Source organism: Gouania willdenowi, chromosome 6 (assembly GCF_900634775.1).
Source record: "Gouania willdenowi chromosome 6, fGouWil2.1, whole genome shotgun sequence".
NCBI lineage: Eukaryota > Metazoa > Chordata > Actinopteri > Blenniiformes > Gobiesocidae > Gouania > Gouania willdenowi.
In genome coordinates, this window is record NC_041049.1 from 30024319 (window position 1) to 30041374 (window position 17056).

The 17056-nt window shown below is 41.7% G+C and overlaps 1 protein-coding gene across 2 annotated transcripts in view; it reads left to right on the plus strand.

Annotated features, from left to right (window-relative positions):
* Positions 1 to 17056, plus strand: part of ric8a (RIC8 guanine nucleotide exchange factor A) — a 28167-nt gene continuing 11111 nt past the window's right edge. Inside the window, exons 1-8 of one of the 2 annotated variants that reach the window (XM_028449848.1) lie at positions 1 to 43; positions 247 to 431; positions 11234 to 11281; positions 13053 to 13266; positions 13787 to 13932; positions 14031 to 14111; positions 16313 to 16412; positions 16748 to 16935. In XM_028449848.1, coding sequence (XP_028305649.1) covers positions 10 to 43; positions 247 to 431; positions 11234 to 11281; positions 13053 to 13266; positions 13787 to 13932; positions 14031 to 14111; positions 16313 to 16412; positions 16748 to 16935 — 996 coding nt within the window. In that variant the 5' untranslated portion in view covers positions 1 to 9. Of the gene's footprint in view, positions 136 to 246; positions 432 to 11233; positions 11282 to 13052; positions 13267 to 13786; positions 13933 to 14030; positions 14112 to 16312; positions 16413 to 16747; positions 16936 to 17056 lie in introns of both variants that reach the window. The other variant, XM_028449849.1, reaches the window with a different exon arrangement.

Consider the following 17056-nt stretch of genomic DNA (forward strand, 5'->3'; position numbering starts at 1 on the left):
ACGCAGCCCATGACTGATGCATTAAATACTGTTTTCTCAAATTGTAATGTATATGTTTTGCTTTTTTTGTTTTTGTTTTGTTTGTTCTTTAGATTAAACGTCATATCAACGGTAGCGATGAAAAATATTCTACAGGTTTTGAAAACAATAAACAAATTGCTCCCATTTTTCCATTTGACCATAAACGCAGCACCTGGTGTACCGTAATCCCTGAGATAATCTGTGCTCTCCTCTTCTTGATCCCAGCATTATGCAGTTACCGGTGCTCAGACACACAGTCACAGTCACAGCGCCCTGCTAGGACACCACACTCCGGGGAAGGCAGCAGCAGCTCACCGCCAGTGAACATGGATCTAAAGGCCGTTATAGAGCTGATGGAGACAGGGGAGCAGGACACCGCTCTGAGGGCTTTGCTGGACTATAACCATCAGGTAAACACCAGACATCCACATCTGATGTGGAAGAGACAAGGCTAGATCAGACATAGTCGTGTCTAAATGGTGGGTACGGTCACATATTCGACGTCCTTCCTTTTCCTGAGACAGTAAAGTTCAGACGTATCCACCATAGTATCAACAGCAAAAGGCCAGTAGAAAGGTATGATGTACTGTTCTGCAGCTATCGATGCTTTGGCGACACCAACAGGTGATGATGGGAAACTGCATGTTGATAATGACTTGATGTGTGCGTCACAAACACGTGACTGCGACAATGAAATGTTATTTGTGTCACAACTAATGTCATGGTTGGGGGTCATTTATAATTGTAATCGCGTAATTGATAATAATTACAATTACGGTGTTATTATAATTGTAATTTTATGTTGCTGTCTTAATCGAAATGAGATTGTAATTGAGTTTAGATAATTGACTTTGTAATTGTAATTGCCTCGAAAATTCTATAAAAATTGTCATTTATAATTGAACACAAAACTGGTAAACCACATTACAGTTCTATGTGCAGTTCTACACATATATACATAGTTAACAATTATTAAAATGTGTTTCATATTGTGCATTCCCACATTTTACCATTTAAAAAAGAAAGAAAGAAATCAAAATGTTCAATTAAAAACTAGTATGCTGTCTCCAATCTGGCACAACCCTGACTTTAGAAACAGAAAAACACCGCTCTATCTAAAAACATGGGAAGATAGCGGAATTATTCATCTCCAAGACCTCTTCGAAAATGATAAGCTCAGGACATATAACAATCTAACCCAAACATTTAATATAAATAAAAGTAATTTTCTTCAATACCTACAAGTAACAGAGACAATTAAGAAAAATACGGCAATAGATTTAATCACCTTGCAACCTCCAGAACTGGCCATATATATGAAAAATATCTCAACAAAAACAAAAAAACTCTCAAAAATATACAGAGCACTCTTGAACACTAACTCTAATCCCTTACCAATCGCTAAATGGGAAGCTGAACTCTCAATCACCACGAACACCGATTTCTGGACAGAAATTTGTTGCAATACCTTTAAGATGACTAAAAACACAAATCTTCAGCTAATTCAATACAAGGTCCTCCACAGATCCCACATTACCCAACAGAAAATGTATAAAATGGGCTTCTCCCCAACAGACATCTGCTCTCAGTGCACCCAGGGAACAGCTGATTCATATTTACATGCTGTATGGCTTTGTTCGCCAGTTCAACAGTTTTGGTTTCTAATCACTGAAAAACTGTCCTCCATTTTGGACTCCAGGATTCCTCTATCTCCAAATGTATGTCTGTTAGGAGACCTGACTATGCTTGATATTCCAGCAAACCAATCACAATCCATCCTTGCAGCACTTGCCATAGCAAAAAAAACAACATTAGTGAATTGGAAAGATAAAAAATCCTTAAACATAAACCAATGGCGAAATCTCCTCATAGAATTTATTTCCATGGAAAAGATGTCTGCTCTCAGAAAAAATAAAATAACCTACTTTGAGGAGCGTTGGACTCCTTTTCTAATTGCATTGAATCTTGATTTTTCTTTCTTAGCCTGATGATCTAGCCTACAAGCAACTGCCAGCACCACTCTTTACTAACACACTGATCTAACTGTAGTCCTGGACCTCCATGGGCTTGTGGGGTGGCCTTGACCTGGGTGGCTTGAGTGGGTTGCTGGGGTGTTTTGGGTGCCTCTGTGGGGGCGTGCGTCCCTTTCGGGTGCTCTTGTGGTCCCTGGGCGGTTTGGTGTTGCTCTCCTGCCCCCTTCGTGCACATCTGGGTTGCCCTTGGTGCCGGGGGCCTGCGTGTCTCTCTGCCACTCTTTCCTCTTGCTCTCTGTCCCCCTGTCTCGTCCTCCCCCCCTCCTCCGCCTTCGCTCGGCGCCGGCTCTCCCGTTGGGTTTGGCGTGGGGGGCTCCTGTCGGCCCGGGGTGCTGGTGGGGGGGCTGTGGCCTTCGCTTGGGGGGCGGGCATTGCTGCGCTGGGTGGGTGGCTCGGGGATTGGCTCGTCTGGGGGCCTGGGGTGGTGGGGTTCGTGGCTTCGGGATGGGGGGGTCCGGGATGGGGGTGGCGCTGGGGGCGGCTGCTCTTGGGGGCGGCACTTGCGTCCTGGGTTGTTGGGTGGCGGGGTGGTGCGGTGGGTTGCTCCGCCGGCCGGTCTGGGCGCCTTGGCCTGGTTCCCTGGGGCGCGCCTTCGCTGAGCGTGCCGCTGGCGCGGTGGGCAGGGCCGCCCCCTCCCCCTCCTCCTCGGGGGCTCACTTGGGGGACCGCAGGGACCGGCTTGTGTAGCTTCGGGGGGAGGGTAGGGTGAGTTGTGGGGCCTCGCCCATGCTGGGGCCTCCCCTGGGCCGTGCTAGGTGGGTGTGTGAGGTGGCGCGGCGTCTGCGCCGGGGTTGCTTGGCGCTCCGGGGTGGTGCTCTTTGCTGGGGGGCGGCTCTAGCTGTTCTGGGGGTTGAGGTCGTATCGGCCACTTGGTAGGTCTGTCCTGCTATTTGCGGGCTGGCGGGTGGGTGGGTTCTGCGCCTTTGGCTGGGTGCTGCTGCTCCGCATCGGTTGTGTGCCGTTGGGGTCCCTCTCTCCTGTGGTGGTGGCCGCCGGTCCCTCCTGCGCCGGGGGGGGCATTGCCCCGTGGCCTGCGCTGTCCGGTGGGGGGCGGGACCTGGGCAGCTGTCTTTGTGCCGTCTGGGGCTGCGCGGTCTTGCTGGGTTGTGGCCTGTTCGTGGGCTGGGGGGTGGGGGGGTGCCCCCCACGGAGTTCTGGCCCGGGGGCTCGCCCTTGGAGATTCCCTGTCCTGCGGTGGTGCCCTTTGGGTCCGGCAGGTCTGGCCGGCTGGCTGGGCCGGTCCTGGCGTGGGTCTGCCGGGGAAGGTGGTACGGGCCGCGCCCTGCCATACCTGCGGGTGCGGCCCCGGGTGGCCCCGGCTTGGGCGGCGCCCTGTGAGCCGGGCTCTGCGGTGTGGCTGGGCCCTTTGGTGGGGGGAGGGGGGGGCGTCTGGGGCGCATCGCGTGGGCGGCTTCAAGGAAAGGCGATCTGGCGCGCTCTGGGGTGCTTGGTCGGTGCGCCTGGGGGCCGGCGGGGCGGCTTGCAGCATCCCCTTGGTGCCCTCGGCGACTATGGGCGTAGTTGTCGTCCCTGGGGGCGCTGCTCTCGGTGCTGCTTCCGTTCCGGGTCCTTCTGGCCTGGGGTCCGGACCCTGCTGGCTCTGGGCCCACTGGCGGGCGCCCGCCGGCTGCCCATTCCGCGCAGCTCTGGCCGTCTGCTGGGCGGGGGCCTTGGCTCCTCTGCTGGGGTCTCGGGCGGGGGGCTCTCTGGGCCCTTCCCTCGGGGGGTTGGGTGCTTGGGTGTGGGTGGGTGGGGGGGGCTGGATGCTGGCGGGGGGCCTTGGGGTTGGGGGTTGGGGTCGGTGGGGGGATGCGCTGGGTGCTCGCCTGCTTGGGGCTTCCTCGGATGTGTGTGTGGGGGGCAGTGGCTGCCTCTCGGCCTGGGATCTTGGGGGCATCTGGGGGGTTGCTCGGCCGCGGGGGGGTTGCCTGGGGCTCCCTGGCCTCCGCTCTTTCTGCTGGACTGGCTGCATCTGCGGGCCCAGGGCAGTTCCTGGGCTTGCAGGAGCGGTTTTTTTTTTTTTTTTTTTTTTGCACATATGCTATTCTTCTATTCTTCCCCACCTTTTCTATTTCCTGTCTTGTTTCTCTCCTCCCTGCTCCCTTTCCCCTCCCCTTCCCCCTCCCCCTCCACTTAGGTGTAACACTGCTCTCCCTTTTTATATCCTCCCTATAATAAAAGATTTCTTACCCTTCCTTAGGGAGGGCTGGTGATGGTCACAATTAAGCAATAAAATAAATCAATGTATTTTATTGCAATAACAAAATATGCACTGCTGTCTCATAATGATTGCACTTCCTGTGGTGTTGACCTTTGACAGCATGTGCAGACAAGGAAAAAAAAAAAAAAAAAAGAAATCAAGGGGTATACTGACACAAAAAAGGCTCAGACAAGCGCACCAATAATATTAAAACCTATATCTTCATTAATTAGGAAGTCTAACTAGGTAACTGAGATATGAAAATATTAGATGATAGATATTTGTTCTTAGTGTATTTTACAGCTGATTTAGAACACGTTATCATAAGAGATGCTAACTGAAAGCTAACACAATAGGAAGGTTAACTTTTATAAGGTTTGTTATTTCAGGCTCAGTAATTGTGGTTAATTGTAATTGAACTTTAGAAATTGAGAACATAATTATAATTGACTTTCTGGGGATACAGAATAATTGTAATTTAATTGAAATTGGAAAATATGCTGGTCACTGTAATCGTAACTGAAAATATAATTGACCCCAACCCTGACTAATGTTATATCTGCACATTAGGAGGTTACTTGAGGAGTTTTTTTGTCTTTCTTTTTTTCTATGATGGAGTTTATCTAAATATTTGCAGTAACAAGTCCAAAATACATTATATTTGGACCAAACCAAGTAAAACTGGGCTCTGTTTATACACAGCACACCAAATATTCTTTCACAGGTGTAAAGAGTAATTATATAACTACTGTTACTTGATTGAAATTGTATTCAAGTACAAGTAAGTTATACATAAAGTACTCAAGTACAAGTAATACGTAGTTTATTTTAATAGTACTCAAAGTAAAAGTTACTAGTTACTTTCACCCCCCATGTTTATTTTTAGTAATAAATCTTGCTATGGTTCTCTTGCGTACAGTAAACATCTCATGTATAAACTTAAAAAGGAAGAGAATAAATCTTGCACAATTGGAACTTAATTTATTTTCCACAAAGGCATCTGTATAACATAAAAGGTTTGTCAAAAATAATTGTGATATTTAAAGCAAAATTACACCAATGAATGCAATTCAAAAGAAAAAAACAAACAAAGAAAGCTTTAAGGCTCTTAATATAGCTATACAGTATATAATAACAGTGCCATGCTAAATGCTAAATGTGGCATGTGACTTTGGTCCACATAGGCAGCAGTAGGCTAGTTCTTCTTCTGGCAAAGCTCTGAGAAAATAACCTGCATTCAATGGTGTTTTGGCGCCGTGCATTACGTTTAAGTGTAGAAATGTAACAAATTACTTTACTTCTTTTAAAATGTACCTTAGTACGAGTAAAATTACTGATTCAGAAATATAATAAAAAAGTACAAGTAGCCATAAAAGCGACTCAATTACAGTATTGTGAGTACTTGTTACTTTCACCTCTGTATTCTCTCATACAACTCTAGTATGTCGTGGTTAACAATCACTGCAAAGTCATAGCACTACAATATAAAATACACAGGAGATGCAGAATAAACTATATGATGCTTGAATAATGATTTTCACATCAATCTTTATCATGCAATACGTTTCTCTCTTAAGGAACACCAGATAAATGTGTACCAAGGAATGAATAACAGTCTTGTATGTAACATTTGACACTTCAACAAACTCTGACAGTCCTAATTATATAAGATATAAAGTTATGGAATCAGGTTAATGTTTCTCTTTGACTATGCTAACACCGTTATTATATTTTGAGAAAATTGAATATTTACAGCAGCAATCATGCCTGTCTTCGACACTTAACTTTACAGGCCTTTGTGAAACTTTTCATCCAACCTCTTTTACTTGACTAGTCACTCTGCTATTAGTCCTGATAAAGACACAGGACAACATGTACCTCAGAGAACAAAACACCAAGGACAGAACATGGCGTCGATGAGCTACCATCAAGAAATGAGAATAAGTCACAACCTAAAGAGAATCATCAACAGGAATATCTCAGTCAGGACCCACCTGCATCCCTCATAAATCCACCTACCTCCACCTCATCCAGCTTGACTGAGCTGGTTCTTGCTGCCACAAGATTGACACCCCACCATTTTCTCCACCATGCTCCCATCTTCTCTCCCCCAAAATCAAAGTCCCCAAAGAAGCAATCAGCACCACCTGTCCCTGCTCAACGATACCAGGCCCAGGATCCCTCTTTTCCTCAAGCTGATAAGAGCATGATCAAAACAACCAGCTGTGTTCAACATACAGTGAGCTTTGTCAGATGTTTGCTGGGTCAGGACTGCAATAGCTCTATTTGTAGAGAAACCAGAAAAAGTCAGGGCCTTATGGAGTTAATGCAGCTTCTTTAATTCCAGTGACGACTGGTAACGTTGGTAACATTGTCAAATTAAGAGAAACAGAAAGCTAAGTAAAGGTAATAATTTAGTTAATACATGTCTTCCAAAGAGTTTCATCCAGTAAATTCTTTAAAGTTAGCTCTTCTTAATGTTAGATCTCATGTTAACAAATCGCTGTTAATTAATTATATTATTTTGACACATCACTTACTGCTAATTCAAGCAAGTTCATTTTGTCTTCTTTTTTGAATAATATGTTAAAGCTGATATTCGGAGTTTCTGAGAAATCTATGTTTATGTATGATTCTGTTGAAATGCAAAAAATATCTAACTACACTTTTACTATGTTCTACTGCCGGTGGTTCCTCATTCGTCCTATTGACTCCTATACAAATGGAAACAATTGAGTGTGCCCAGCCAATAGGCTTTGACTTCCTGTTTTTGAGACTGTCAATCAAAGTGAATGTGGAACTGTGCACGGAAACAAGGCCGCGTGTCACAACAGCGAACATGTAAATATGATTTTGGCTCTTACCTGACCCATAGACCTACTGTATATCAATGTGACCCTATGCGACTTTGTTATGTTCTGCGATGCGCATGCAGAAAAGTAGAGGCGTGGCTTCTGGTAGATTGGCAGAGGCAGGGGGAGGAAGTGGAGCTGTTGAGGGCGGGACATCGAGATGTTTCTCAGAAACTCCAGATATCAGCTTTAAGGTTTCATTTATTCAGATAACATTTTTCAGGAAATGTTCTTTGATCTCCTGATTTAATGTTTTTACTGCTGATTTCATTGTTCTTGTTCATTTTTCAAACTGTTTAATGTTTTCTGTTGCACCTTTTAATCATGTAATGCACATTGTATTGCCTTGTGTATGAAATGCATTATACAAATAATTGGCCTTGCCTTGCCTCTATAGGGATGTATGAAATCTTTGCAACCAACTCGTTCAGCTCTACAAAATAATCCAGCAGAAGCTAGAAATAAATAATTTGACTGCAGATAAACTAAAGGCACGGGCCTGTCTGGACTGAAACACTAACGTCTCTGGATGCCTGGAAGGAATGAATGACTTGGTAGCAGAAGAAACACTGTACAATTTGCTTGCCACATTTCTTTTTGAGAGAGGTGAGCATTACTCCAAGACTGAAGAGGATGAAAAAACAGAGAGGACGGAGGAAAATTGATAAGGAGCGAGAGGCAGTTTAAAGTGAACTCTGTGAATGGTTGATCACGCTTGACCAAGTCCATGAAAAGCTGTAGGAGTTTGATCAACCACCAAATAATTTGAAGTAAAGGCTAAGGATGAAACTTTACCATGATTTTTCTATTTCACAACACAGCAGAGAAGTGCAGAGCATCATGCTTATTAAGATACATCACACAAGAGGGAGAGTGCTGTTGTCCTGAATTATCAGCACGGGTGTGATTCGGTCGCGCGGCTTCGTGCCGTCGATGAGTTGCCCAAGGGTAATAATCAGTGCCATAGATTTCACCCACGTGAGTAAAAAGAAACTTTTATAGTCTGTACTGAGCCTAAAAAACTCAATGAAATTTATGAATGAAAGAATGGATTCTGACTGACAACATACCTGGCAACAGCCAGTTATGTTAAAATTAATTGTTCATACCTGACTAACATCTCACTGATGTATTCTGAACCAAACCCATTCACAGATTTATACACCAGCAGCAGAACTTTAAAGTCTATTCTGAGGCTGACTGGGAGCCAGTGTAAAGACTTTAAAACTGGAGTGATGTGCTCTGACCTCTTTGTTCTGGGTAAGACCAGAGCTGCAGCGTTCTGAACCAGCTGCAGCTGGTGCAGAAGGTGGACGACTGCATTGATGCAGGGACGTAACATAATCGATGACACCATTGTAGTGTTGCGTCCATATTTGCAGTTCATGGCAGGACAATAAAGAAAAAACATTCATATGAGCAATGTGCCTTTGAATTGTGGAAAAAAACTCGAGCACAGTATGATGGTGGACGGCAAAAATCAAGACTAAGTGATTAATAACATGCCCAGTATCTTCAAAGCAGGCATCTGGTTATGTTTTGGATCTTATGAACTGAACGGGAGAAGAAAGTGTGTCACATCCTGTTAAAAACGTTGCAGCCTTGGTATAGGCTTCATCATGTAGCCACTTCTCAGGTAATGATGGGACCATGTGGGAGTGAATCCTCACAGCAATAGGATTAGATGCTCTGATACACAAATAGTCATGTACAGTCTTTTTAGATCTGTAGTAAAGAGCTCTCAGAGATTAAAGGCTTAAGGCTTCAAAGGACCTGCCATATAAATCAAACTAGTAAGGCTTTTTATTGAGCCCTTTTAAAACTCAGGCACAGTATTTGTCTCGTATACCAAATAATGTGTAACTAAATCATTGAATTGTTAGTATTTTACATGCCATGCTCTGCCTCTCCTGCCTACCCTGACTGCACGTCACTGAATCAATTCAATTTAACTTTATTTGTATAGCACCAAATACAACAATAAGTAATATCATAGCACTCATCACATAATATAGATTTATGATAAAAAAACACATTTCCACATGAGCAAACATCAACGATGGTGGAGAGGACCGACTCCTACTGACACTTTAAATATTTATAACTTTACCCCTTTTATTGTATACAGTATATACAGTGAAGAAAATAAGTATTTGAACACCCTGCTATTTTGCAAGTTCTCCCACTTATAAATCATGGAGGGGTCTGGAATTTTCATGGAAGGTGCATGTCCACTGTATGAGAGATAACCTAAAAAGAAAAATCCAGAAATCACAATCTATGATTTTTTTTAACAATTTATTCGTGTGATACAGCTGAAAATAAGTATTTGAACACCAACGTTAATATTTGGTAGAGTAGCCTTTGTTGGCAATTACAGAGGTCAAACGTTTCCTGTAGTTCTTCACCAGGTTTGCACAGACTGCAGGAGGGATTTTGGCCCACTCCTCCACACAGATCTTCTCTAGATCAGTCAGCTTTCTGGGCTGTCGCTGAGTAACACGGACTTTCAGCTCCCTCCAAAGATTTTCAATTGGATTTAGGTCTGGAGACTGGCTAGGCCACTCCAGAACCTTGATATGCTTCTTACGAAGCCACTCCTTGGTTTTCCTGGCTGTGTGCTTTGGGTCATTGTCATGTTGGAAGATCCAGCCACGACTCATCTTCAATGATCTGACTGAGGGAAGGAGGTTTTTGGCCAAAATCTCACAATACATGGCTGCAGTCATCCTCTCCTTAATACAGTACAGTCGTCATGTCCCATGAGCAGAAAAACACCCCCAAAGCATGATGCTACCACCCCCATGCTTCACAGTAGGGATGGTGTTCTTGTGATGGTACGCATCATTCTTCTTCCTCCAAACACGCATAGTGGAATTATGACCAAAAAGGTCAATCTTGGTCTCATCTGACCACAAAACTTTCTCCCATGACTCCTCTGGATCATCCAAATGGTCATTGGCAAACTTAAGACAGGCCTTAACATGTGCTGGTTTAAGCAGGGGAACCTTCCGTGCCATGCATGATTTCAAACCATGACGTCTTAGTGTATTACCAACAGTGACCATGGAAACAGTGGTCCCAGCTCTTTTCAGGTCATTGACCATGTCCTGCCGTGTAGTCCTGGGCTGATTCCTCACCTTTCTTAGCATCATTGAGACCCCACGAGGTGATATCTTGCATGGGGCTCCACTCCGATTGAGATTGTCCGTCATGTTTAGCTTTTTCCATTTTCTAATGATTGCTCCAACAGTGGACCTTTTTCACCAAGCTGCTTTGCAATTTCTCCGTAGCCCTTTCCAGCCTTGTGGAGTTGTACAATTTTGTCTCTGGTGTCTTTGGACAGCTCTTTGCTCTTAGCCATGCTGACTGTTTGGGTCTTACTGATTGTATGGGGTGGACAGGTGTCTTTATGCAGCTAACGACCTCACACAGGTGCATCTGATTCAGGATAATACAGTGGAGTGGAGGAGGACTTTTAAAGGCGGACTAACAGGTCTTTGAGGGTCAGAATTCTAGCTGATAGACAGGTGTTCAAATACTTATTTTCAGCTGTATCACATGAATACATTGTTAAAAAATCATAGATTGTGATTTCTGGATTTTTCTTTTTAGGTTATCTCTCATACAGTGGACATGCACCTTCCATGAAAATTCCAGACCCCTCCATGATTTCTAAGTGGGAGAACTTGCAAAATAGCAGGGTGTTCAAATACTTATTTTCTTCACTGTATATCTACTCTTGTTTTATTTTTTTTATTTACTTTTTTCATTGTGTAAAATGCTACTTTCCTTTATTCTTCTGCTGCTGTAAAAACCAAAGTTCCCCACTGTGGGACAAATAAAGGTCTATCTTATGTTGTGCCAGCTGTTTCTTTGGTGTGTTAATGTGAGCATGAATATGACTAATTAATATTAAGTCAATTTTCCTTTTGTGGTTCCACTGCAGCAGGAAAGGAATTCTAGAAACAATACACATGGGCCTATTCCTTCCAGGGAGCTGCTTTGTGTTTGTGTTGTTGTACTTTGATGTTTCTCCACAGATTTGCAATGAAAATCTATTTTTAAAATGAAGCTCCTCAGATGTCTCATCTGGCTTTTTTCCCTGTGCATTTTTGTCTCGTCAGATGAACCAGTGTTTTACATTCAAGAAAGAAGATGAGCATGAAAGACAGGTACTCAATGTATTCTTACTGAACACATACAACAAATCGTTACAATTTACCACTATTAATTGGGGCCTAGTTAGAGGTCTGTGATATTATCCCATTAAACCGCCAGTGTACAGTGCTAACAGTCTAGGGTTTTTATATTTACAGTATGTTACTTTAATTTAAACTGAGAGCTGCCTCAGTAACACTAGAAAATTTAGTTCTTCTATTTTTACTTGTGTACTGTGTATTAAAGTAACAACCAGTTAACAACTGTGTCAGGGCTAGACTGACCAAGAACTGCTATAAAGTATTATATTACATTTATTTGCTACATTTTCTACAAATGTATTCCAATTATGTGTCAATGTGTAAAGCAATCAGCAAGTGTTCATTTAGGGCCTATGCTATGAATCTAAATAATTATATCCTGGATTAATCTCCGTTAGTGGAATAATGTGTGTTCATAATATTTAAATTAGTGAGATTATAAATGGAGAATCAGTTTCACTTTCTCTTCTCTTTTTAACTTGTCCATGACTCTAATGCTGCGTTCGTACAAATCAGCCTACACCATAAGGTGGAATATATTTATATGTTATAATATCTACAGGACTGAGGCTATTTGCATTACCACAGAATACATGAATTAATTAATTTGTCAGTGTGAAAGCGCCTAATGCACGTAGCTTACTTATTTTATGACTTTATCAATCCATCAAATACAAATCTATGTTTCCTAAAGGATGTCATCATCGGTAAATGAAAGGATTGCATCGATGTCTAAATATTCTCTCTCTCTCTCTCGTCAGCTGTCAGATCAGATCCACACAGTTACATGTTCACACATCACCTTTTATTGGTCAGCTGGTTTTCTAAGAGATGTGATTGGTCAGGCGGCTTTAGCACTCGCTCAGATCCTAGCCAGAGAAAAACCTGCTCACGAGCAGGCTAGCCATTCAGCATAAGTTTCCATGGTGATTTAGCTCCTTAAGACGTTAGCGAGCTTCGTAGTCCAGCACACACTGATTTAATCCCGGAAGTTAGCGTGATAAGAGGTAATTTAGATTGGTAACATACCCCCTTTTTTTGTCTTGTGTGTTTTGCAATGAATTTTGAGCATTTTTATCATTTTGTTTTTGCAGTCATTTTGTATTTTTCCTGTTGTCATCTTGTGTCATTTTGCAATGTTCCTTACGATGGTGTCTTGGAGTATGGGAAAGGAACAATAACAAAAACCAGGATAAAAGAGAAGGAAATAGATATAAGGCAGAAATAAGCTTGTGTTTATTTATTACAACAAAATAAAGACTTCAACATACCAAACACTAATCATCAGTGGTGAACACTTATGCCTTACGGCAAGAAGGCACAGACTGACACCCTATCTTGACTTTGCGTTCAACGTTTTTTAACATGGGCACTGGCTGAGATGTGTGTTGGAAGAACCAGATGCAAGGAAATAGTAAGAAAATATCCATCTTCTTAGTGTCGGGCACTAAACTCCAACAAAGGAATAAATAAGGACTTACTGAAAATAACTAAAAGATGACCACAAAAGGCTAAAAACAAACATAATACAGATACTGATGGAAGAACATGTATTTAATAGAAATACAGTACATTTATGGATGATTGAAGTCTGTGTAGGTTTTATTTAACGATAACAAACTCGTGCAAAAATAAATGCTGAAAGCGTTTTAAGTATGTAGGATGACCAGTTAATTTCTACTTTCCAGATGCGGTACCTGCACAGGCCTTTGTTGATTTTGTTGTGTACATTTGTGTGGTGCAGCATCTGGGAGAGTTGGTTCTTGATTACCTCAGCATGGAGTTGCAGCCCTCCTGTCTACTAGCCTGTTTAGAAACTGTTCGGATCCTGTCAAGAGACAAATGCTGCTTGGATCCATTCACCAGCCGCTCGGCAATGTCAATTCTGGCACGCTATGCTGGCATTGCTGTGTCTGGTACTGCAACACACACCAACAGCCAATCAATGGAAGACCAAGGTAAGTTCTATGAGCACTGCAGCATGATAATGGCCTGCTTATTTTCAACGCTTTTTTTTTTCTTTTCAGGAATTGTATATATATTATGTGATATATTGTCATTTTTCTTGTCTTTTTGGTGCTAAGAACGACAGTGTCCTAATGGCATCTAACTTAGCAGCTCATGAAGAAAAAGTTGAAAGGGAGAAAACATGAGAAAAAAAGGTTCATTTCAGTGAGACAAGAAAATAAGAAGTGCATTTTCTTATATTAGGTCAGGTGCTTTTTTTTCCTTTTTATTTGTAACTCACAAATGTGGAAGTTGGCTGATTGCAACTTAGAAATGAAGTGCAAATTGTTACCATAACATATGTTATTCTAAGGGTAGTTTATCACAGTTCAGTGAACCAGCAGTTTGAAAGCAATGTGTTCTGATGAGAAAATGGAAAGGTCTTTAAGGGCTCTGTACAGTAGCATTTTTACAAGCTCCTGAATATTAAACCTACACTAAAAGTGATGTATTTTGTCTTTCTAATGCAAGGGGACAGAGAGGGAGAGCAAACACCTGGAGGATCCAACGAGGTGCTGAGGACATCCTGTCCTCCCTTAGAGAACTCTGACCAGGAGGTGATTATTGAGGCCCTGATGTCCATCTGTAATTTGCTGCTTCACAGTGAGATGGCACAGGTTTGTTCATTTTATCAATCTTTTCTCTGATTGCATGCAGAATGCTGTCTTCTGAGTGCTAAGCTGTACACTGTGACTAATCTATCTATGAATGGCAGGTGGTAGCAGCAGATCTGCAGCTGATCATAGGTGTTGCACAAAGGCTGAAGCAGTGTTATGACCCCACCTGGAACCATAAGGTATGGACAGTGAACAGATGCAACAATGGGACACATCAAAGGTTGCTCTCAACAAAACTGACGACTTTTGGAAAATAAAAAAAATGTATTGATTAGATAAGAGATGGGAAACTTTTATGACAGTGGGTGCGCCAAAAAGCTGATTGTATCTAATCTGAGGGCAGTATTATCAACATGTCAGCATTTACAATAATGACCAATCTTAGAATTAATGCTGATTTTGTGTTAATTTTGAAGTCATTCTGTGTAGTTTTCCCTTACTTTGTGTGTTTTTGTCTTGTGTACATTTGTTGTCATGGTGTGTTTGTTAAGTAGTATTGTGTAGTTGTGTAATGAGTCTTTTTTGTAGTCATTTTTGTTTATATTTGTTGATGTTTTGTGAATTTCTCTATCTTTTTATATATTTTTCGGTTTGTGTTTACAGAAAATAACAACGCAGGTGCCTGTTTCACATGTCTCGTTTCAATGTTTTGGTTTAAGGCTATAAAAGCTTAACATATGATTATTTATAATAATAATAAGTAGGTGGGTTTATCTAATATCAATATTATATCCCATCCACCTGCATGCCCTGCTACAAGTTATTCTTCCTTAATTCATCTGATAGTTTTTGTATTGTCCAGAAATACATATTGTAGTTGAATTTTATGTTTATGTTGATGTGTAACTTTTAAAAGCAATTGCATTGTAATATACTGTGACATTTCCTGTTTTCTCTTTTTAACTCACCAAATTAATGGAACTTGAAAAACAAGAATACCTCAGTTCTGCCTCAGGGGTTAATGGACAGGAGCAAAACAACCTGACCAATAGGAGGAATGCATAAAGTCACATGACGGTTGAATTGAAACACTATCAATACATACATATATCAAAATAATATTTGTACATCATGACAAACACTTGAACATGTATAATTAAAGGAACCAGAGTGGTATCTAAAGATAGATAGATAGATAGATAGATAGATAGATAGGTTAATAGATAGATAGGTAGATAGGTCAGTAGATAGATAGATAGATAGATAGATAGATAGATAGATAGATAGATAGATAGATAGATAGATAGATAGATAGATAGATAGGTCAGTAGATAGATAGATAGATAGATAGATAGATAGATAGATAGATAGATAGATAGATAGATAGATAGGTCAGTAGATAGATAGGTCAGTAGATAGATAGATAGATAGATAGATAGATAGATAGATAGATAGATAGATAGATAATCATCTCCAAGAAAAATTCACAAAATGTGAAACACGTGTACCCCTCGTTTCATGTGATCAACTGGTAGCGCTATGTTTTAAAACATTAAAAACCTGTTTTACTGCCCTCACAAAAGCTGTGTATTTATTAAAAAAAAACTCTAATCCCAAAATTTCCAACATCTATTGTTTGCCTCGCACCAATAACACAGTTTATTTTGATACTACTTCGACCATAACACCGCAAAACGAAACTTAAAAGTGAGCAGGCTTTTTATGAGCTAATCAACTACAAACTGTATGAAAACTGGATCGGTACCAGAAGACTGCTGGTAGAAATGACGTGGGATAGTAGCTGAAATGAATCCTAAGCAGTCCGATCCTCAATGTGTGGCAACCTGGTCCAAGACCTGGGGAGTGAAAAGGGTTGCAAAGGACTTCCCAGGATTTTTGGTCCTGTCAGGCCCTACCGAATCCACTGTGTGCAGCGTGCTTGACTCAAAACGTGGAAAAAGTAGCAGCCTCCCGTACTGAACCTGGGAGCTTTGCCTCCCATTTTACTTTTAGATTGACTGGACCTCAATTAGGAGCTTTGTTTCTTAACAGAATACATTTAAATCATACTCTAGAATTAAAAGAAAGCCAAATAATTGTTTAAATGAAAAACCCAGGATGACCATGAAACTGTAAATAATGTTCAATGGTTTCATTTGCTTCAGGTCATTGAGCAATATTTGTTTCTTGAATTTGAAACTTGGTATTCTTTTTGTACTATGTTATTTTATAAATAAAAAAAAACTTATTTAAAAAGGATAAAGAGAAGTGTCCAATAGATTCTTGAATTAAACAACAAAGAAACCGGAGTCAGTTTCAAAGTTGTACTTGCAGCAAGGAATCAATGCATCCACATGCTTAGATGTCCAGTCCTGTTGAGAGAAGGAAATAAATGTTTGAGCTTAGTTGTCCCCTCAATGTTGAGCTTTTGTCTGTCCAGGTTCGTTTCTTTGACTTACGCCTGACCTTTCTGCTAACGGCTACCAGAGTGGACGTTAGGGCACAGCTGGCCCGAGAGCTTCATGGCATCAGTCTCCTAGGTAACTCATCCGCTGTCTCATGTCTGTGTCAATGTGGGAGAAGTTTGAAGAAGCTTCCATTTGATTAATAATATAACACAAACATTTCCATGTATTAGGGTTTGTTGTCTCTGAGAGTTTTTTGTCTTATTTTGAGAAACTATTCCAGGTTCACAGTAGTTTGGATTACACTGACAAGTCAGATCTTAGTTTTATCATACCTCCAAAGCTTCTTAATAAACTTCACATGCAGTTTTTTTCTTTTAACTCCATAAATATTCCAGAAATCCTTCATATATCTACTTAACAAGGACAACAAAGACACTTGCACTGTCACTTTCTGTCTTGTTTCAAAGCAAACCAGTTGGATGCCACTTTGGGCCTGTGTTGGCCGGACTCACTGGAAACAGGAAGAGCAGGCTTTGAAGGCGTCCCACCTGAAGAACTGCCCCCACTGAGTCGGCAGCAGACAGAACTGGCAATGGAGATTCTTAAAACACTCTTCAATATCACATTCGATATAAGCAGACGGAAAGTTGATGAGGTAATCTAAAGACAGCAACAAAATACTGTATATAGATATGTATTTATGGCAAGTGGTGGCCAAGTGGTTAAGGAAACGGGCTTATAATCGGAGGGTCACCGGTTTGAATCTCACCTGGGTC